This window comes from Dicentrarchus labrax, unplaced genomic scaffold (assembly GCF_905237075.1).
Source record: "Dicentrarchus labrax unplaced genomic scaffold, dlabrax2021, whole genome shotgun sequence".
NCBI classification, from domain to species: domain Eukaryota; kingdom Metazoa; phylum Chordata; class Actinopteri; family Moronidae; genus Dicentrarchus; species Dicentrarchus labrax.
Window position 1 is genome coordinate 21,159,727 of NW_026136712.1, and position 22,767 is coordinate 21,182,493.

At 40.0% G+C, this 22,767-nt stretch overlaps 1 protein-coding gene across 3 annotated transcripts in view; it reads right to left on the reverse strand.

The window, feature by feature from the left end:
* Positions 1-21,705, reverse strand: part of LOC127373326 (corticotropin-releasing factor receptor 1) — a 55,794-nt gene extending 34,089 nt beyond the window's left edge. The window contains exons 1-4 of one of the 3 annotated variants that reach the window (XM_051417727.1): positions 21,085-21,705; positions 13,489-13,576; positions 12,382-12,429; positions 11,844-11,969 (exon numbers count right to left, since the gene is read on the reverse strand). In XM_051417727.1, the coding sequence (XP_051273687.1) occupies positions 11,844-11,969; positions 12,382-12,429; positions 13,489-13,576; positions 21,085-21,156 (334 nt within the window). In that variant the 5' untranslated portion in view covers positions 21,157-21,705. Of the gene's footprint in view, positions 1-9,897; positions 10,097-11,843; positions 11,970-12,369; positions 12,430-13,488; positions 13,577-21,084 lie in introns of those variants that run through there. The other 2 variants (XM_051417726.1, XM_051417728.1) reach the window with 2 other exon arrangements.
* Positions 21,706-22,767: the final 1,062 nt, after the last annotated feature.

The following is a 22,767-nucleotide window of genomic DNA, read 5'->3' on the forward strand; positions in this document are numbered from 1 at the left end:
TTTCCAGTGATTAAAAACTGTATTTTGACAGTTTATCAATGCTTATACACTGATAGAAAAAACATTTAAACAACTTTAATAATTATACAAGATATCTGTCAGTTAACAAACAAATCCAATATAAAATTACACTAATTTTACATAATTTTAGAAATATATTAACAGAATTTAACAGTTTAATCTCTTAAATAAACAGTAAATATTAATTATACATTTGCAATATGTAAAAAAGTGTAATTTTATGATTATTAACAGTTACAGTGGAGGTTTGTCTTATGTTTTAATCTCTGAAAGTCTAAAACTATCAATAATAAAAGGTCACAACACGTTAATAAAAATAAAAATAAATAAAAAGAGAGAGCCAGGCTAACTGTTTCCACCTGCTTCCAGTCTTTATGCTAAGCTACGCTAACCAACAAGAGACTGATATCATCTGGATCAAATATGTAACGAAATGAGCTGCGTTGGGATAAAAAACAACTGAATCTGCTTTAAAGGGGCAGAAATGTGTTGAGGGCAGCACTCGTTGTGGTTTCAGGTCGGGGCGGGGGCAGTCGGGGGGGGCAGCGGGGGGGCAGTTCCTGAGCTTTCCTGGAGGAATCCGTCTTTTTCTCACTTCATTAAAAGTCACCGGGTGTTTTTCATACGTCACACTCACACCTAATCTGAGCTTCACGCCGTGCATCTCCTCCCGGTTACAGTACAGCGGCCACTTCTTTATCCACGACCTCCCACCGAAGGCGAGCCGCCCGAGGAAAAAGGGTCGTAAAACGCCATTTTGCGCGGGGGTCACGAGGCTCAAGGTCCCCCTAAAATAACCGCTGATTTCATTCAGCGCCGGCTGCCAAACTGGTGATTTGCCAGCAGTTCTATTAACAGCAGACGGGGTTTTTGTCTCTGGAGCATCTTAGACGGCTCACAGTGGATTTCATTGTTTGAAGGGATGTGCGCTACACGGTACATATCGGTTCTAATCTTTGCTTAGTGACCGGCCATTGTTGTTTGTGAATGGGTGTTAAAAACAGAGACTGGTCGGTGCCAGGTGCTAAATCCTCCCTGTGGAAACAGGAGCTGTAGGTACATGTGGATGGAACACAGGCACCTCTCCAAGCCCGAAGCTAAATGATCCTTTATTTTTTATTTCCAAACAGGCCACGCTAACACGCCGCTGGCTAACAGAGCTCGCCGTTACTGTACAGAGTGTCCTCTCTCTCTCTCTCTCTCTCTCTCCTCCTCTCTCTCTCTCTCTCTCTCTCTCTCTCTCTCCTCTCTCTCTCTCTCTCTCTCTCTCTCTCTCTCTCTCTCTCTCTCTCTCTCTCTCTCTCTCCTCTCTCTCTCCTCTCTCTCTCTCCCCTCTCTCTCTCTCTCTCTCCTCTCTCTCTCTCTCCTCTCTCTCTCTCCTCTCTCTCTCTGTGGTTAAAATCACAGAACAGAGCAGAAAATGTTGCTGACCCAAATTTAGTCACACTTGCTTAGCACTTCAGCACACCGGATCAATGGCTGCAGCTCAGGAGCATCTTCCTCCTCCTCCTCCTCCTCCTCCTCCTCCTCTGTGCATTTTCAGCAGAGGTCTAATTAAGAGAATCAGCATCAGCAGCGGGGAGAAAATAACATTGTTTGTACTAAATTAGTTGTTGTTGTTTCTTTATGTTCTCCTGTAGAAGCAAATCTGAGCTGTAACATGATGCGTTTGCTTGTTTAAGCAGGTCAGCCATTGTTCAGACTCAGAGCCTCCGACGGGTTCAGGACTGAGCTGCAGCTTTATTAACGGGAGACTGAGACCAGGCTTTATGATCCAACATCGGTTTTAACCTCCATTATCCAACGTACAGAGATCCTGTTGCAGCTCAATATTGTTTCCTAGGGGTCGCAACAGCTTCATGGGGGTTGTGAGGCCTTCTTGATTTTAAGGTGTGTAAGAAAAGCATTTTGTAATGTAAGCTGTCTAATGAAACAATGACATCAGGGAGAAGAAAGCACTTCATTTGACCAAAAAGAAGCCAATTAAGTCTGTTTGATTGTTAAAAATGATTAAAAATACATAAAACAGACAGAGAATTGTATAAAAAGTTCCCTAAACAGAAAATAATCTGCTCAAATCACTCGTTTTACACAAACTTCCTGCAGTTACTGAGTTCACTGTTTGGGTTCATTGTACAGTTTTTAATATAATATGAAATATACATTAAAATATATCACTGAGTCAGTTTAATTAATGATAGAAAATGGGTCTCTTAAGCAAAAAGGTTGGAAACCAAGCTGTAAAAGTTTGATTCACTGAAAATCGTTCTTTTAAAAGAGTCACAGCAATTTAATTAAATATTAAATATTCGAACTATAAGGATTCAATGACACAACGTTAACGATGCATCACGCTGTACAAATTCGGTAGAAATCATTAAAAGTAGTAAAAACTTATAAAGTAACATTAAATAGCAGATACTTTTCTTTAATGCTACTTTAAAACGTTTTTTACTTCCCTACATTTACATTATTCTTCACAATCTTACATCCTAATATGTCTGTAATCATTTTGAGGTTTGGACTCCAAGTAATTGTGATTATTTCTCATTATTTTAATAAGTTTTACAAACAATATTAATCATTAGTTGCACAGTTGTTTGATCCAGTGTGCTGTGTTATTCACCTGTCTGTCTTTAATCTGTCTGTCTGTCTGTCTGTCTGCTGACTCTGCAGGTGATCGTTAAGGTAACCTTGAACACCTGAGAGCCTCAGCGTGTTCCCAGTGTATTAAACCCACTGATCACACAGACGTCCGCTCTCTACAGTAATCATTACTTTAATCAATGTGGCTCAATAAAAGTGATTTTTCTGCTGTTTGTTGCAGTAAATTCCTGCTTTCACATTAATGCACGAGTAGAATAGAAACTCTCCTCTACTAGCCCGCTGTGGCTACAGGTTCTGACAAATAAAGGCAGGTCTCAATTAGAGGCCTGGTCTGGATTTTATAGAAATTATCTGGATGAATAAAATCTTCAGTTTATTTTACAGAAACTTTGAGCACCAAAGTATCAAATGAATTATAAATCCTGATTTTGTATATTTTAGTAATATTCACACTGGTTTAAATAAACAGTTTGATGGTATTTCTCGACTTTGCTCAGGAAGAGTTTTGTGTAAAAGGAAATTAAAGGCCTGTTCCTAATAAAAGCAGGTCTCAATTAGAGGCCTTTTTTTTATTTTTTATAGAAATTATCTGGATGAATAAAACTTCTTAAAGCTCACCGGCGAGTTTTATGCTGCTTAGGTTCCCTACACACCTGTTCCTAATAAAGGCTCACAAATAAAAGCCCAGGCTATTAATTGAAGTTTTAACGGCGGTGATATAATATTCCTACTTTTAATACTTCAAGTACATTTTCCTGATTAATCTTATCTACTTTATAGTAAATTTACATTGTTGTATTAGTACTTTTTTTCAGTAATAAAATTGTAATAAAATTAAATGGGAACTAATTTGTTATAACATACGGATGAAGATTATTATTACTATTACTAATTATTATTATTATATTATTAGCTAACTCTGGCACACGTTGTCTCTGGTAAATAAATTGTTTAAAAAAGTTATTTTAACTCAAAAAAACTGTTGAAACGTAAACATCTAAACTTTTAAGTAACACAAACTAATTTATTTAAGTTGAGAAAGCTTTTATTAGTAATTTTAAGTAACACTAACTTATTACTTAACTTTTTACTTAAAATTACTAAAGAGTGCTTTCAACTTAAAAAAAACAAGTTAGTTTTACTTTGATGTGATCAGTTTTTTTTAGTTAAATTAACTCATTTTACAGTGTAGATTTTGTAACAACCCTGCTGTAAATAAAGTTTTGTACTTTCCTACAAGCAGGTGAAGATGACGTAACGCAGTGGTTTTAGTACTTTTTACGGATCTGAATACATCCTCCTCCTCCTCCTCCTCCACCGCCGGAGTAAAAAAAAAAAAAGGGGGGGAATTAATCCTTACGTAACTCCGTCTCTTCCACAAACAAAATCCACTCACTGACAACTCATAAATCCCGCAGTGAGACAGCAGAGACGGCAGATATATTACTCTCCACATTTTCCAGCAGCACTGGAAACAACCGCCAGCCTTCAGGTGAGCCTTCGCTACCTGAAGACTGGTGGTCCCTTTGCTGCCTCGTGGAAAAGTTTCCTGCCGCCTCGTTTTCATTAAACTCCTGAGAACTGCGCCGGCAGCGAGTGCCGAGGGCGGGATGGACGCCAGTTTTCACGCTGGGTGTGTATTCTGGCTCGCTTCGGTTTGGTCCTGCAGAAGGAGACACCTCCAGGAGCTTTTCCATCGCACTTACTGCAGGATTCAGAATAATTAATTAATGAATTAATAAACACGAACGTTTGCAGCTTTTTGACATCACATCACTTCCAGATCTTTGATGTTGCTACGCGTGCATTCATAAAGTAAAACGAGCTCATTCAACAACAAAAGATGCATTCCTGGTGAGTAAGCAGGAGCTGAACGGGGGGGGGGTTATTGCCAGCCCGTTGACTGCGAGCACTACTCTAAATAAAGCTACCCCCCCCTCCTCCTCCTCCTCCTCCCCTTCAGCCTCTATTCGCTCTGACTGGCGCAAGACCCGACAACTCACAGCAAGTCTGTGAAATGTGCATCCACATAAAGTGCATTCACACGTTCACTCACTCAAACATACATATTAAACTCTCTCTCCCTCTTGTTGGGGGGGGGGGGGCATTAAAGGGAAAGCTTGGCAACAAATGGCGGAGGGGTTTCTGGGTGGGGCAAGACGTGCAACAACAACAAAGATAGCTCCAGCAGGCTGAGTCACAAACCCAGAGGAGGGCGTGCGGCGCCGCGGGCAGCTGTCAGGAGTTGGCGGCTGAGCGGTCTGGACAACGCCCCCTGGAGGTCCATCATCCCTCCCTCCCTCCCTCCCTCCCTCACCCCCTCTCTCTCCCCCGCATATGTTTGACAACACGCCTTAATCACCAGACATATCGGGGAGGCCTGCTAATCATTAGCACTATTAGCACGTGTCGACCCCATTAGGTTTCCGACGGCGAGTCTCGGCGTTTGGAGGTTAACTCGAGTTCGTTCTGACTTTCTTTGATCTTTTAGTTGAAATTATTACACCAGCTCATATTTATTCTGCTTTCTCAGCGCAGCGCGAGACATCTTCAACTGTTATGACAGATCAGCCATTATTAGTTAGTTGATTTTACTTAAATGTTCCCAAATATTACATCACAGATTTCATTTTACGGAAGGTTTAAAGCTCCAGTGTGAAAACATCCAGGAGGTTTATTTAATATAATATTTATAGGTTTGTTTTTATTAGTGTTTAATCACCTGAATATAAGAATTGTTGTTGTTTTTACCTTTAAATGAGCTGTTTTATCTTCAGTCCACATCGGCCTCGTTTTACATGTGACAATATATATATGTCGCTCAACTGTGATTGGACCGCAGAGCAAAAAGGGGGCGGGGCTTAGCACACAAATGTTTGTACAAAGTTAAGTGAAAATAAATCCATTATAATGATCCGACTCTGGACCTGAAGGGGAGTCCAGAGACATATTGATCTTTCCTATAACCTGATCAGTTTGATAACTGAAACTAAAAACTTCAGTGGAGGATTTAATAATTAACAATAATTAACAATTTAATGTTGATTAAGTTTTATTAGCTGATGAGTTTGATGTATCTGGACTGTCGGAGCATTGTGAAGGTGTCATTTCTCTCTATTGTCAAACCAAACAATCAATCGATTAACAGAGAAAATGATCATTATTATATGTTTACATGTTTATTAACTTAGCTACATATTTAATATATAAAGCAATTATAATCTCGTTTAGGACAAAACTACATCCTGTATGTGTTTTAAATAAACATTATAATGATAATAACCTTTAATTATGTTAAAATATGTAGTTTTTAGTTCAGTAACATCACATTTTCTTTGTGGAGAACCTAAAATATATAAATAATTTCATGTCTTTTTACTGTTTTAAGGGTCTGAGAACTTCCTACTGTGGATAATTAGCTAATAAAGTCTCTCGCAGCCGAGGTCGAGACGAGGGCAGCGAGATTTAATATTTGTGGGTTTTGAGTCGATTCGCGAGGCTTCGTGTTATCTGTAACTGGAGCGGGAACAAGAATTCATATCACTCTTCTTCCTCTTCTTCCTCTTCTCTGCGGTGAGTTTCAGAATCCAATTTAAGATCATTTTACTTGTCTGTAAATCTTCGTCCTGGATTTGTCTTTGGCCTCAAAGTCGAGCTGCAGATAAAATATGTTCCAGATCTTCTTTCTGCACCAGCGACTCAAAGTAACTGACTTCTGCACTCTGCACACATCTCCCTCTGGACCAGCTACAGCCACTCACTGCTCCTCAGAGCCCTCACAGCCATTATTACTGCTCCAATACCTCTAATAATACTATTAATAATACTAATAATACTCATAATACTATTAATAATACTATTAATACCATTAATACTACCTCCACCCCCCCCCTCCTCCTCCTAGCCCCCCCAGCCCTTTTTTTTTCTCCAATACCTCTAATAATACTATTAATAATACTAATAATACTCATAATACTATTAATAATACCATTAATACTACACCAGCTACAGCCACTCACTGCTCCTCAGAGCCCTCACAGCCATTATTACTGCTCCAATACCTCTAATAATACTATTAATAATACTAATAATACTCATAATACTATTAATAATACCTCTAATACTATTAATACCATTAATACTACACCAGCTACAGCCACTCACTGCTCCTCAGAGCCCTCACAGCCATTATTACTGCTCCAATACCTCTAATAATACTATTAATAATACTAATAATACTCATAATACTATTAATAATACCTCTAATACTATTAATACCATTAATACTACAGCAGCTACAGCCACTCACTGCTCCTCAGAGCCCTCACAGCCATTATTACTAAAACTACTATTAATACTAATAATACTACTACAAATACTACTGATACTACCACTAATGGAGCGAAGCCTGCGAGCTGGTTCAGTCAGTCAACTCGAGCTGCGCTGTTATACACACGCCTCACTCCAACCAAGCGCACCCTTCCAATATGGCGGTCCAATTAAACTGCACAATTTCCAGCTCTTCCTCAATGCTGCTGTTGGCCTGCATTCATATTGCTGCTGCTGCTCTGTAAGCCCCCCCACCACCACCCCAGCATCTACCTGTAAACATTTCAAACATGAGTTGGCTGACTGAAATACCACTAATACTATTAATACCACTAATACTACCATTAATACTATTAATACCACTAATACTACCATTAATACGACCACTAATACTACTACTACTATTAGCACTGGTACCTTGAGGATATACTGTTGGTAAAGATATATTACTTGTATTGCTTTCAGTATTGAATGTTCTTATTGTTATTAATTATTGTTATTATATATTTATACAAAAAGTACATTCAATTAATATTTTCATATTCATTTTATAGGAAATGTCAGAAACCCAACTGTTTATATGAAATATATATTTCCAATCTGATAAATATGTGAGGCAATTATTATTATTGTTGTTGTTGTTGTTGTTATCAGTAGTGGTAGTAAATAAATACTATTTCCTGCATGTTAATATTTATCTATATCGTGTTTTAATATATAAACACTGTTGAATATCCAGTCCAGTATTTCCAATGTTAATAATAAGTAAATAAAGTGATCAATAATATTATATTTCCATTATATTTCTATTGATCCTTTCCTTCGTTATCTCTGATCCTGACGAACTAATGACTTTAAACTTCTGCTTTGCCAGAAAATGCAGCATTTATTGGACATAATTCATCCCTGAGTGTCTGCAGTCGTCTTCTCAGGACAAACTGAGGGCAAAGACTGTCCATAAATCACCAGATATTTATATTTTATATTCTACAGTGTAATGAAACTAGAAGTGCAGTGGACACTGATTCCTTCAGCCTGTATGTTCACTCTCTCCGCTCACTCTTTGGGCCGTGAACCGAAGCTTTACAACGTCTCTTAACTACAATAAAAATAAAATGTTTTGAAAACAAGTCGCTTCATTTAGTTCCTGGAACGTGTTTAAATTAACAGAAACAGACAACAGACATCTGAACCCACAGCAGGAAATATTGGAGACAAAGGAGGAAATATTAGAAACATAGGAGTATGATTGTGTGTTACACTTAATTAACTTAAATAAACGCAAGATAAAAATTGATTTAAAACTTTTAAGGTACAAACATTATTTTGATGTGTTGACATAATAATATAAAACTAATTGGAACAAATAAAGTTTCATAAGTTTCCTAATAAACTCAATGTAGCTCATTTGTTGAATATCATTTATATAATATATATGAATATATATATATATATATAATTAATACGTTTCCATTATTAAAAAAGATTCAAACTGTTATTTTTTCTACAAGTGGAATCAAAGATTTTCTTTAACTCTTAATAAGTTTTTTTATTCAATAACCTTGAGCCGAACATTGTGTTAAATTACTTTTTTAAGTGTTTTTACCTCTATGACCCAAAGTCTTATTATTATTATCATTGACCTTTCACTATTTTTTATTTATTATATTCTTTTATCTTTATTCTGCTTATAATTTTCAAGTGTCTTGTTTTCATTTAGAATTGTGTTGTTTTTATCTTTGAGTTATCTGGTTATAACCTCCAGACTTAACTTATTAGTCTGGTTTTTAATTGATTTTCTCTTTATTTGTCTATTTATTTATGTTTTTATTAATAATAATGTTTGTTTATCTGTTTTATCCCCTTTTCTATGTATACAATTTAATCATTTTCCTTTTTATTACTGCTTGTTTATGTTTTTGTACATCTGACTCAGTTTTATTTGGTACATCCTTTTATTTTGACAGCGTTTCCCTTTTAATTGATGTCTTATTGTTCATAAACACATTAATTACGTCACTTTATATGTGTGTTTGTGTTTGAAACACTGTGCAGCACCTTGAAAGCCCCTTCGTGTATGAAACCTGCTTTATTTATAGTAAACAAACTGCCCTTAAATGACAGTAAAGCTGCAGTGAAATAACTGTACAGTGGAGTGGAAACATAAAGTAGCATGAAAGAGCGATCTCTGGGAATATCGGGGGGGGAGACGCAATTTTCATATATTATCTAAAATAAGCTTCTGGTGGTGCACAAAGACACTGGTGTATTCAACAAACAGACGCTGGCGCTCTCAGCTGGATGTTCGCAGCGAAGACTCCACGCAGGCAGAACAAATGACGGAGACCAATTTTCATAGTTGAAAACAGAATAAATAAAAATATAAAGACATACAGTTCGGTCTGTACTGCCAGCTGTTATCTCGTGTCTCCACTACAACGTGACAAAAGTGCAGGAATGTATAAAACACAGTGTGACACAGGATTAATTATAAATTAGCTTTACCTTGAAAACATCCAGATACCAAAGGAGCCGTTTTATATACTGAGTACTTACTAAAGCTCCAGTGTGTAACATTGAGGACGATCTATTGTCAGAATATAATATTCAGGTATGTTTTTATTTGTATTTAATCGAGAAGCTTTTATTGTCCGTCACATTGGCAGAAATTGGCTTCCATAGAAATAAAAAGTAGTTTAACGAGTGGTGCTGAAGTGCCGGCCTGCAGTGAACTTTCCACTGCGTCACTGTGACTGTTTGTGCTGCGTAACTTTACTGTGAAAGAAAGCCTCTCGCAGCCTTGTGCTGCAGTGTGCTCAACTTAACAGGATGCAAACAAAACACTCTCAGCTCAAAGCTCAAGAACATGAGACCCTGAAGAGAATTTAAACTAAAAAGTCACAAAAGTTTTAATAAAAACTTGTTTCTTTTCTGACTCACGAATCAAACGTCTCAGGTTGTCGGTGCCGCATTGAACGCTCGTCCTTTTACCACAAAATCCAACATTTCATCACGATTAATAATAAAAGAATACACATTAAGTCAGATAATGTGTGACCTCCGACGGCGTGACAACACCAGAGAGGATCTTTTAAGTCGAATTCCCAACTGAAACATGAGTAAACATGTCACCCGTCGTGTACCCAGAACCCGTTTCCACTCTGCTGACCTTCACCGGGGACGTCAGCTGATGGGCAGTCTTTTTTAGGCTTTTAGGCTACGCTTGAATAGAGATTATGTTAATCCTGAAGGTGAAATGAACCTCGCAGTGTCAAATTACTGGCGAGCTCTGGCTGAATTATAGCCCGGTGCTCTCACTCTGTCTCACTCTCTCTCTCCGGTGGCTCCGCTGGGCTCCTGTGGGGGTTTTAGACTTTAAATTACCAAGAAACACATTTTGCTTTTATCTCCTAAATTTACTTAATTGTGTTTACTGTATTTCCCTCGGTGGTGTTTGTTTTACCTTCAGAGTGCCGCAGTGCCCCAGATAGATACACATCACACACCACAGATCCGTGGTTTGATAAGAAACCGCTGCCAGGATTTTATTTGTTGGATTTTAAAACCTGTTTGTGCAACATTTCTGCACATTATTATTATATTATATGATTATTGGTTATCAGACGCAATGAAAACGAATGAAAAAAGGTAAATTCTTCCTCATTTTGCTGAGAAAGAGCAGCTGGAAGTGTTGAAATTGAATGAATAATAACATTATTTACTCTCTGACTGGACAGTGCACCCGTTAGCTTAGCTTAGCATAAAGACTGGGAGCAAGGGGGGAAACTAGCTAACAACTAGCCGTCTACACACTGGCCCTTTAATTCAGATTCTGTAACATATTTAATTTTACAGCTGAAACAATCAGTCAATCAATCCGTTTGTGAATTTATAGAAAATTAACGGCTTAAGTTGTTCAAGCTAAAATAAAAACAAAGCTTTTAAAAAAAATGTTACCTGTTTGTTTTTTAAGGAACCACATTAAAATAACCAAAGAAATAAAACAATTAGAGGCCTTAACTCCTAACTTAAATCATGTTTAATGCTGTCTCGTAATAATGAATCAGGAAAAGGTTGCGGTGGTTAACAATCATCAACATTTCAGAAGACAGACACGACGACGCCACCCGATCCAATTTCCCTCTTCGGGTTCGAGACACTGATGTCAGCGACCAATGTGGATGATATCAACACGAGTATGTCAACATTGTGCTTTTAAAGTCCTCGTCCTGTTTGTTCTGGAGCAGCTACAGCGGCACGGGTTGTTTCAGTAGTGCTACAAGCTGTCGGGCAATAAAGATATAAAACATAAAGCGCCATAAAAAGCTCACACTGAAAACGATGTAATGTTTATTATGTTCACAGTTTAGTTTTTATTTATTTTTTTGCAGCTGGTAAACTGTGATTGGAGCAGATAGCAAAAGGGGGTGGGGCTTAGAAAGTGTCGATCCATTAGTTGTTGAGATATTTCAGCCGAAAACAAAGTGGTGGCTAAAAAAGAAATGTATAAAATATGAATGTCACCCTTTAGAGGACTGAGATCTGTTCTCAACCTCTCCAACAACAAAATAAAATCTGATTTATGTTAGCGACGGCAGCGATTAGCAGCAAGTTAAACACCAGATCTGACATCTTATCTCCCGGTTCCATCGTTTCCAACAACATGAAGCTTTTCTCTGGCCGTTTATGTCCCGTCCTACTTTGTGTCGACATACACTTTTGTGTTGTCTCTCACTGATTTGCATGCTAATTCCTGTATGCACAATTACGTAAACAGGATTCGCCCGGAGGGAAGACGAGTCAGCGGGGGTTGTGGTTGGAGTGAAAATTAAATCTTGTTTTGAATCTATTGTGTGTCTCTGTTGTTGGCAGGAGCTGTAACTTACTGGTGGTGTTGTATCTGACACCGTAGAACATCTCTGGACAGGGTCGCGACACCATCTGGCCGGCGCTGCTCCGAGGCCAGCAGGTGCCGATGCCGTCGATGGAGGTGTCGCAGTAGGGTCCCGAGCCTGTAGCGTCGAGAGGGCGGGAGAGGGGACAGAAATGTTAGACACACATTCCTAACATGTCTCCGGACTACATATAGCCAGAAATTCTGACAATGCTCCAAAAGATGTTTGGCAATAAAACCCGCGGAGCTGAATAAGCTGTTTGTGTACACGGGCTTTAATGATTACTCCTGTGCCGCGCCGCCGAGCGCCGTCTCCTGTGGCACGTCGCCGAGTCTATTTCCAGCATTGTTCTCATCTTTTGATGTTTGGTCCCTTTTATAATCTGGGTTCAGATCAAAACTTCCCTAGTGGGGGAGTGTAGTGGGAGGGAGGTGGTGGGTGAGTGAGGGGGATCCCACAACAACTCGCGCAGGGAATCAGTTTCACACATTAAGAGGAAGCAACGTGTCCGACTCACCGCTCCACTGACCTGTGGCGTTGCTCAGGGTTTGGTTCCAGGAGGCGGCCAGGGACTGCACTGCAATCACAGAGAGGGGAGAGCGTTCGTCAATAACCTCAATCTTTGTTTGTTTTTCAGAAGAAGGGCTATGAAACTCTCATTAGATTCAGCTTAACAGCCACAGAGAGGGTGGGCATTAAAGGGCAACGGTAAACGCTGGTGACAGACCTCCGCCCCGGGCGCTAACAGGACGGGAAGCAGCGAATATGAATCCAGACGTGCCCTCGAGGGTCGGGGTCGGGGGGGGGGCGTATTATTTCTGTAATAACTCAAGACGATTTTTTAAAAAAAGAGCTGAAAATAAGGAAGTTCTGCGAGGGCAAAGTTGACGCGTCAGTCTAATTCTTTCTAACGGATGTTTTCTCACCTCTGTGTGGTGAGAAAACATCCAAGTAAAACATGAAATTAAAGCCCAAAGTTAAAAACATTCATTAATGCCTGAGCTGGGACGGGAGATTGACCCAAGTTTGTTATTTATTAAGCACTACTGTCGGCATTTTAACCCTTTAAGATCACATCTGTAGTTATATTGTTCCCATATTTAACAATTTATGCCAAAAAATTTACAAAAACTCAATTTATTTGTATTTTTATATCAGAATCCATAATTTCGTCTTCCTGTAAAACTAAATTAACCGGTTTAAATCTTCATTCTGGGAACATGTTAGAGGCATTGTTTTACTGTTTTCTGACTCTTTATAGAGCAAAAAAGCTGAATTAATCAAGAAAATAATTAAAAATGAAGATATTTGTTAGTTGCAGAGTAAAATAAAAGCATATTTTTCATTTAATTTGTTGATAGTTCGTAAAATAATAACTGATAATAGAAATAATTGGTAGTTTCGGCCCTCCTTGATCCTTCAGTCTGTGTTCAAAAGGAGTTCATCACCCAATCAAGTCATCACAATGTGACAGCTTAATAACACAGCACAGAGAGCATTGTTGTTACTCTGTTAGTCGACCTGGAACAGCTTCATCACCCGCGGGCCAATAACACCGAACCTCCCTGGTTCTGAGTGTGTGTGTGTGTGTGTGTGTGTGTGTGTGTGTGTGCACGTGTGTGTGTGCGTGACCTACACGAGACGTTCCCCGACAGCATGAGCAGAGCTTCACATGTCAGATCTGCTAAAGAGTCCGACGGCAGGAGGCTTACGATGGCACACACCTGGGAAACAGAGAGAGACAGGTCAAAGGTCAGTTGATTAAATCGGTCCTGGTGTTACAATCAGTGATTTATAGGCAGAAAGACGTCAGAACCAAAACAATATTCACACAAACATTCACTCCTTTATTTTACATTTATTATATCTGAACATTAATTGTGCTCTTTCCTGCTTTTGTAGAGTTTTTTTTTTTTTACAGATTTTACGGATTATATCTTTAATTACGTCGTACAGTCGCAGAAGTTTCAGCTGAATCAAACTCAAACACTCTCGGTGCCCTTGAGCACACGATGCATCACGTATTACCAACCCCGTCTTCCAGCGCTGCTAATTTGGAGCACTTTGTAGTCGGTAATCCCCCCCCACCCCAGCAACAGGCTTTCATGTCTCCAGATATACGATTCAATAGAATATAAAGACTGTTACAGTCAAACTGTTTCTGTGTGTGCATCGTGGTTGCCGTTAGCCCACCCGTTAGCCCACTTTACATTAAATAGTAATAATTATAAAAGTACCCCCCCCCCGCTCTGTGTCTGCTGGCTCTCATGTGACAGGAGTGGACCAGCATGTTTCTGCTTGTTTGTACCACAATAACAGTGTGAGATAGCATCTGAGACAGGTGAGATCTGTTACCTGAACTAACCAACCCCCCCCAAAATCCACTACATTATGATGTCATGCTAACAGACTGAGGCTAAAGCTAACAGGTCCCAGGTGATGATATGATTTTTAGCTATTAGAAGCTGTTTGCGTTTTAATAATCTGTGTTACTTTCTGCTGTCGCATAAGGTTCATTATTAGAAGGTAGCTCAGTTTATGTGACTTATTAAGGTTAAAATACACTCTGCTCCACACTGTCACACCAAACTCCATTCAAAAAACACCCGTTTTAAGGTAGGGACGTATTTGTTCACAGTAAAAACTTTATTTGCACCGTCACTGAGACTCTTTTCTGATTCTCTTCAATCTACGGACGCAATCGGCTCACATTTACTCAGTAACATCTTTAACTACCACTAGATCTTTTCTTTAACTGCCCTTCAGTGATTAATAAAGTTAATAGTGACGCAGAAACTTTAAGGCAAAGTGCCAATTGGCATTTTGGCATTTTTAAGATGATCTGATAATCTGTATCACTGAGAATGGACAGTGAAGAAGGAGACATCTTGTGTGTCCAGCAGGAAAACAAATATAATCTTCTAAGATAAAACATAGCATCCTTAAACCAACCCAATGACTGTCTAAAAACATAAAATTAGTCCAATATAACATGATCAAACAGCAACTTAATGAGACAGCTAGTTTTTATGATGTGTGTTTAACATGCCAGAATTCGAGCAGAGAATTTAAATCTTAGTTTAAGCAAAGTGAGAAAGAATTAAACCTCTATAATTCATTAGATTCATGTTTAATTCATGTTTTCATTTAGACAGTGCATATAAGAATGAGTCTGATAGCCAATAATCACCATAATGTCCACAAATGTGGTTTAAAATTCAACAAGATCCTGGCAGAGATTCACACATCAGACTCTCCGGTTGTCACTGGTGGTTTTTTAGACAGTACGGCAGGCTGTAAACTTTACAAACCGAGTCTCAAAATGACCACAAACCACAAAAATAATAACAATAAAATAATACACAGTGATGGAAGCGGAGGAGAGTGATCCTTAACGGAGGGCAGCGGGTTGTTTCTGCTGCTGTCAGTGAAATCTGACGGTGGTTCAACCTCGTCCTCTGTGACTCAGTGGCTCACTGGGATTTTATAACTGAACTATGAGCAGGAAGCAAACTTTTACTTTCTCTGACAGAAAATGCAATAAAACAACTGATGTAGCCACGTTTGGTGTATTTTCATGTATTTTTGTTAAATTTTTCGTGTTTTTAGTGTGTTTTTCGCTGTGTTGAGCTGGACGGACTCACTGAGAATGAGCTGTCAATCACAAGGTAGCCCCGCCCTAAAGCATACCCTGCTTTATGGTCTGTTTTACTCTAAATGGGACCATCAGTTACTAAATGAACATCATGCTGTATGGAAGAAGACTGAAACTAGAGACTGAGACCAGAAACTCATCAGGAAACTGTTTACTGAGCTCATAAATCAACTGAGAAGTCGACTCATTTCTCCATAAGACTCAATACTATCAGACTTCTCTTGTGCAACCAATTATACACATATATTTGGATATAAGTCTCCTCTGAAGGGGCTCTTTAAGGATTTGTGTTCGGATTAATATTTCATTCAGACACTTTCATCTCAACTGGATTTCTTTAGGACGTGTGTGTGTGTGTGTGTGTGTGTGTGTGTGTGTGTGTGTGTGTGTGAGTGTGTGTGTGTGTGTGTGTGTCATGCTAACATGTTGCACCGGTGACATCTGGAAACCACCGCTCCACCGCCTGTATGCCAGCGTGTGTCAGCGCCACTTTATGAGAGGCAAAAAAACAAGACGTGTAAAATGTCATCAGTGCAGTTTTTTTGCTCGGTCTCTCTAATTGACCCCAAACGAGGTTCAACGCCGGCCTGCAGCTGCCCTCGACTGCTCGCCGTGGGACACGAGAGGGCGGTTACTATTACCTATAAAGCTGTTTCGTTTCCTCCTTGAATAAAACATCCTTATCAATAATGCAACGCGTGAAACAGTAAACACTTTTTTTACAGACAGAAAATGAAAGGAAAGTTTGTCACAGTCTTTGTGTTTTAAAAACGTTCATACCTGATGGTTACAGCGGCGTGAAATACCAGAAAAGTGTGTGTGTGTGTGTGTGTGTGTGTGTGTGTGTGTGTGTGTGTGTGTAGTAACATCATATAAAATGCTAGAGTGCCCCAGATTTGAAAGACGGGCTCCTGATGGCTCGCTGTGTCTGTTTCACGCTCAGTGAATCCCGGGCAGGTATCAGAGCACACTAACCTACTGTACCGGCCCGTTCGCCGCCTTCCAGGTAATTAAAGCTCACTGAGTGACAGGCACAACGTAAACGATGGGGTATTAAACGAGCCCGCGACGCTGTTAACGAGAGCTGAACCTCGAGCCTTCGCTGGAGCCAACGTGGTAATACAAGAATGTAAAACTACTCGGTGGGGGCGTGCGAGTCCTCGCCCTCACAATGAATTAAATCACACGCACGGATACACACAAACATTACAGCCGACCGCTGTGTCACCATGGCAGCGGAAAACGTCAACGCCGAGACGACTTAAAGGACCAGTGGGGAGGATTTAGTGGCATCTAGTGGTGAAATTTCTGATGGGAACTAACTGAGCACCACTCGCGTCTGTATTTGACGAGCTGGGAACGGGCTGTGAAGTGTGTAGGAGAAACTTTTATATTATATATATTTAGGGACCGAGCCAGCGACCGGCAAGGTCCCTATTGTATTTGCTATGTTTCTTATTATTTTTAGCGCCTTTGACTGCGATTTTGCCCCCCTGAACATATACGACAAGTCAATTTTATTTGGCAGAGTGGTCAGGCCTGGTGAAAAATTTGATATTCTATGTGTCACTTTCGGGTCGGCCACTAGGTGGCGCTACTATCATAAAAAATGCGTTTAGGCTAATAACTTCTGCATAATTTGTCGCACATTCAAAAACCTCGTATCCACGAGTTCGGTGAATAGAGCTGAATCTTACAATGTAAGCCCCGCCCACTTTCGCCTAGAATTTATTTTTTCTAGAACACGAAATGTCCATAAATTACTTTTTTGTGTTCCTGCCATGCGCTTTGTCCGATTCGCACAAAATTTTTCACATGGCATCTGAGGACCCTCATAAAAAAAAGTAATTCAAAGAATTTTGATATTTCAAAAAAACGGCACGTTATAAAATTAGCACTTCCTGTGGATTTTTCGTCAAAAAAGGAAGTGGACCATTTCTCCACATTGGTATGTCCGATTGACACCAAACTTGGGTCCATAGTTCCCCATGTCTTCCTTAAGCATCGTGCACAATTTCAGGCCATCGCCACTAGGTGGCGCTCTTTAAAATGAAGAAGTTTATATCTCTACAACGGTATGTGTGATTAAGATCAAACTTGGTACGATGCTTCCCCATGGCTCCCTGAGGCTCACTTAAAAAGGACAAAAAAAAATACGCCACTAGGTGGCGCTCTTTTGGCATGAAAAATCACTGTGCGGAGACCGTAATAGTTATGAATATGAAATTCACAGGGCACGTGTAGAGTAGTGCCTGAAGCTCACATACCAAAAATCGTGTTTGTCGTGCTTGTAGCGCCCCCTACAGGATAAAAAAACAGCAGCCCCGGCGCCACGTTTCACCGATATGTACGAAACTCGGTAGGCACGTGTAACATGCCGGGACGTACAAAAAAGCCTCTTGGACCCATACCCCAAACCCCACAGGAAGTCGGCCATTTTGATTTAAAGTTTCACTTTCTGCAAACTTTTCGCGTTGTATTTGAACGAACTCCTCGTAGGGGATTTATCGGATCTGCTTCAAAATTTGTGAGTACTGTCAAAAATGGTCCTGATTAAAAGTTGTGCTATTTGTGCATGTACGTTGAAGGGCGAGTCTGTGGCGTGGCATCAAAGTCAGCCATTTAGATTTCTTTGGTCATTTTCTGTAATTTTCCGCGTTGTATTTGGGAATCTATCGGATCTTCTTCAAATTTAATCAGCGCAATCTAAAGACATTCATGATTAAAAGTTGTGCTATTTACGACATTCCGTCAAACGGCGTGCCCGTGGCGTTGCGTTGAATTTCGACCAGTCACCATAAACAGATAGTACTTAACTTCAGTGTACAGCCCCAAACTTCAGTGTACATATCCAATCTCAATAAAATGTTTGATAACAGTCCCACCCTGAACACGTCTACATGACAACATTCAGACATAGTGATAGCGCCACCTACCGGTAACAGGAAGTATCACGTTTTATACTTTCATGTTCTACTCCTCGTAGGATGATCAGATCCAGCTGAAATTTACTTATAAAATGCAAAACACATTGTTGATGATATGTGTTGACTGTGGTGAGGGGGCGTGTCTGTGGGGTGGCGGGAAATTTTGATGGACCGCCACAAAACACGAATTCGCTATAACTTGGGTGTACATTGTCCAATCGGCTCCACACTTCAAATGCTTGATAACAGTCCCGCCCTGAACACGTGTACATGACAATATTCAGACATAGTGATAGCGCCACCTACTGGCAACAGGAAGTAAGCGCTGCGAGGCGATTTTGAGCTGATTAACGGCAGATTTTCATGTTGTGGTCCGCACGTGTTACGGCGGCACGCGACGCGGCCGCAGCACGCCCCGAGTTGCGTGGAGTGCGAGGTCCCGCCCAACGCTGCTTGCAGCTTTAATTTATATTATATTCAGTGTGTAACAATAACAGCAGAGAACAGCTGATAAACAATAAACCCAAACAGTGAAACTCAATAACTGCAGAGATTTGGAGGAATTTTAAGCAGATATTTTTAGCAACTTTTAATACAATTCTATCTGTATTATGTAATTTCTAACTATCATACATACTTAATAAGTTTCTTTCTTCAAATTAAAGAGTTTTCATTTATCTATTTGATTGGTTTAAGAGAGAGAAGGCTCTGTGAAAGTCTTCTCTTCACAGAAATGAACAAAAGGCAGAGATATAGTCCCACTGTGTGTATGTTTCATTATAATCAAAGCTCGGGGTTAGGAACCACTGTCCGGTGGTGTTTCCATAACAGTCTGTGTGAATGTGTTGCAGGTAGATCCGGACAGGTTTCACACTCATTAACCTCAAACTGAGCAAAACATCGACATCCTCAACCAGCAGCAGCTCAGCGGCGACGTTCTGCTCCCATCGCTCACTGAAACTACAAATAATAAGACGCGTTGCAGAACTACAAATATGGAAAAGATACAAATTCTCACTAAAATACTTATTTTAAAGTCTTAAATAACTGATTTTAGGGCCCATTACAGTCTCTCAGTGGCCGATGTTTATAGCTTTAAGGATTCTATCCAACAACAACTGGCAGATTTCTCTCAATACAAGAAAGATTTACTATATTAAAGAATATTTGGCTGGTTTCTAGAATCTGAACAATGCTTCACATTTATAAACTGATCACATCATTTGTATGAAAACAGCATAACTAGTAACTATAGCTGATAAATGTAGTGGAGTAGGAGTAAAAGGAAAAGTACTCAAGTTCTGTCCTTAAGTACAGTTTTTAATACAGTCAAAATGTTTCAACTATTTTTGGTTTTAATCCATATTTTACTGTATAAACACAAGTTTTTACCATCAAAAAACTCTTTTACAACATGAAAAGGGCGTTTTTCTGTGCAATTCACAGTAAAAAACTACTTTATTCCACATAAGTTCCTTTAAAATGGTGTATAAATAAAGATAATAGTTTGACAGTTTGTCACAGACATGTTTTACTTGAGTATCCTGCAGATTTGATTAATTATAATTAGACTCTATTGATCCCTGAATACCACCAGTACAAGCGAATTAACACAAGCTCCACCTCTACTACCACCAATCAATGCATCGACAATTATAATCCTTCATTTAGTGCTTCTTCCTCCACCTTTAGGAGGAAATACGTCTAAACTGTACATACAGTATTAGAGTCAATGCACTGACATGTGATATGAGTGTGGGGGCCCTGCCTGCTCTTAAATCACCACAATTGGGACACGAATAGAAAGCAGGGTTGGTTGTGGATGGGGGGGGGGGTGTTCAGAGGATTCTTGGTTATTCTTAGTGCAGCAGCTTTTGCTCACACAATGGGTAGGAGGTAGATGAAGTAATTCACCTTCAGGCATCTGTAACAACATCAGCATGTCTCTTTTGACTGCAACAAAACCACATGTCCTTATTGTCGCCTCCTCTCTCTCCATTTTGTCCCAGAAGATGCCACAACAAGAGACGGAGAGATGATATCAGATGACTCATCTCACATTTGTTCACTTTTTCTTTATTTCACAAACATGCACCAGAGAGAGCAGGAAGTGAGAGGAGTGCACTTGCTTGCATTAACACTTTTTTAATCTCTAGTGTCCCAAATCCGGGTTTTTTTTTTTCTTTTCTGTTTTTCCCAACAGCAGCGTTTGAGTCCCAGCTAGGATCCAAGCAAGGGAGGAGGATCTCATGCCATCTTAACCCAAAAGTCCTGCTTCATGTTTCCAAGTAAACACTGAAACTGAACTAATATGATGCAGATTGCTGTTAATGCTCAGTGGGAACCAGAACAGGAAAAAAATTCCTCTCGCTGTCAGGATTACTGTCCTGTTCCAGCCTTTCTCTTTTTAGTTCAGAGAGAGAGAGAGTACTGGTTTTTAATGGATGTTATAGCAAATATATTTAAATGTATATATTAAATAGCTGATGGGAGACAATATAAAAAACTGACATCTGGATGTACTGTTAAATCCCCTCGCATCAAGATTATACCCGACTCAAATCCACGAGAATAAGACAGATCTGCTCGCTTTTCTATTATTATTAAGCCATTTTAATTAAATGTCCGGAGTCAAAGCGCAGAAACTTACCTCGAGCAGAAAGAAGCATTTGCGACGCATTTCCAGATCTTTACTGTTCACATCATTTTTAATGTGAGGCATTAAATGACAGGTTGACTCTCCGCGGATCCTTTTTGGAGTTTAATTGTGCCACAAAAATAAAATTAAAAATTAAAAAAAGGATGGAAATGTGAAGTAGCCAGAGAGGAGTCAGTCCGCGTAATATCGGAGGTTTAGATCCATTAATGAGGAGTCCAGGAGCGGGAATATGTCAGCTGGTGTTCAGGTGATGAACTGTCCTTTTCCGTTGGTCTCGGTTTCCCCGCGGATGAAGTCAGTTTGTGTTACCGGGGCTGGAAACCGAATCCACCTTGGAGAGAGACGCGCACCAATCCGACGGACACCGCACCGCCGGTACCCTTCAGGACTGGCCCCGCACCAAAACTGCTTTTACACGCATGGTTCGGTTCAAACACACAAACACACACACACACACACACCTCCTCCTCCTCCACCTCCTCCTCTTCCTCACAGCAGGTTTACTACACCGTCACGTCCCGCTGCTTTCATACCCAGCTTCTGACTCCTGGAGCGCGGAGCCGCTCTGGTGGTACGAGGGGATCGGGCTCCTCGACGCACCGCCCACGTTGTGCCACTCCGCCGGGGAAAGAGAGAGAGAGAGAGAGAGAGAGAGAGAGGTTGGGGGGGAGAGACACTGAGGAAGAGTCGTGGAGTCAATTATGCAACGGACTGCTCCAGATCATAATCTATAATCCTTCTGCAATCTACCGGACACTTATTCTGTGAGAAAAGTTAAAGGTTTTCTGGAAGGAGGGAGAAGGAGGAAGAGGAGGGAGGCGCGCAATGGAGGCTCCAGGAAGAAGAGGGAACCCTTTTTTAAAAAACACGTGTCCCCATTTTCAGCTGAATTAGTGTACCAAGCTCGAGTTAACAGATTTGACTGCGGGGCTAAGACGGACAGATGGTCCCACTGTGTCAATAAAGTTAAGCATCCTCCCCAAGGAGAGCTTTTTAACTGGGGACAAAAAGAGAAATCCAATGCAAACGACATCCAAAAACAAGTCTTTTTTAACAATTAATCAATTAGGCTGACAGAAGACAAAATCATTTATGTAATTAAATTAGTGGTTCCCAATCTGGTGGGTCATATGATGAGTATTTTAGCTCAGATTCTTTAAATCTGCAGAAACTGGGTGTTTTTTTGGCCACTTGGGGGCAGCAGAAACAAGCTGTAAACACACAGCTGACATATTATCACCTCTTAAAGCTTCAGTGTGAAACATCCTGGAGGATCTAATGTCAGATATGTAATATAATATTTATAGGTATGTTTTAATATTGTATAATCCCCAGAAAAATAAGAATTGTTGTGTTTTTTTATAACATTTTGCTCTGTAGCAAACACTAGCCACCTAGTTCAGGAGAACTTCTCCCGGTTAGGATTCCTTCAGTGTTCATGGTTCAGGAGGTTTCTACCGGGAGCCCAATGATCCACAGAGGTCTCCTCCTCTCCAGAACAAACAGACCCGCTGATTAAAACCACTAAACACACTGAATAAAGCAGTTCCACCTTAAAAATCACTGCTTCTCCCACGCTGTTGGACAGACAAAGGACGTCCCGGAGGGGCTGCGAGCCGAGCTGCTGCTAACGTTAGCTCAGCTTGTTTCTCTGATAACTTAAGATCCAGACGT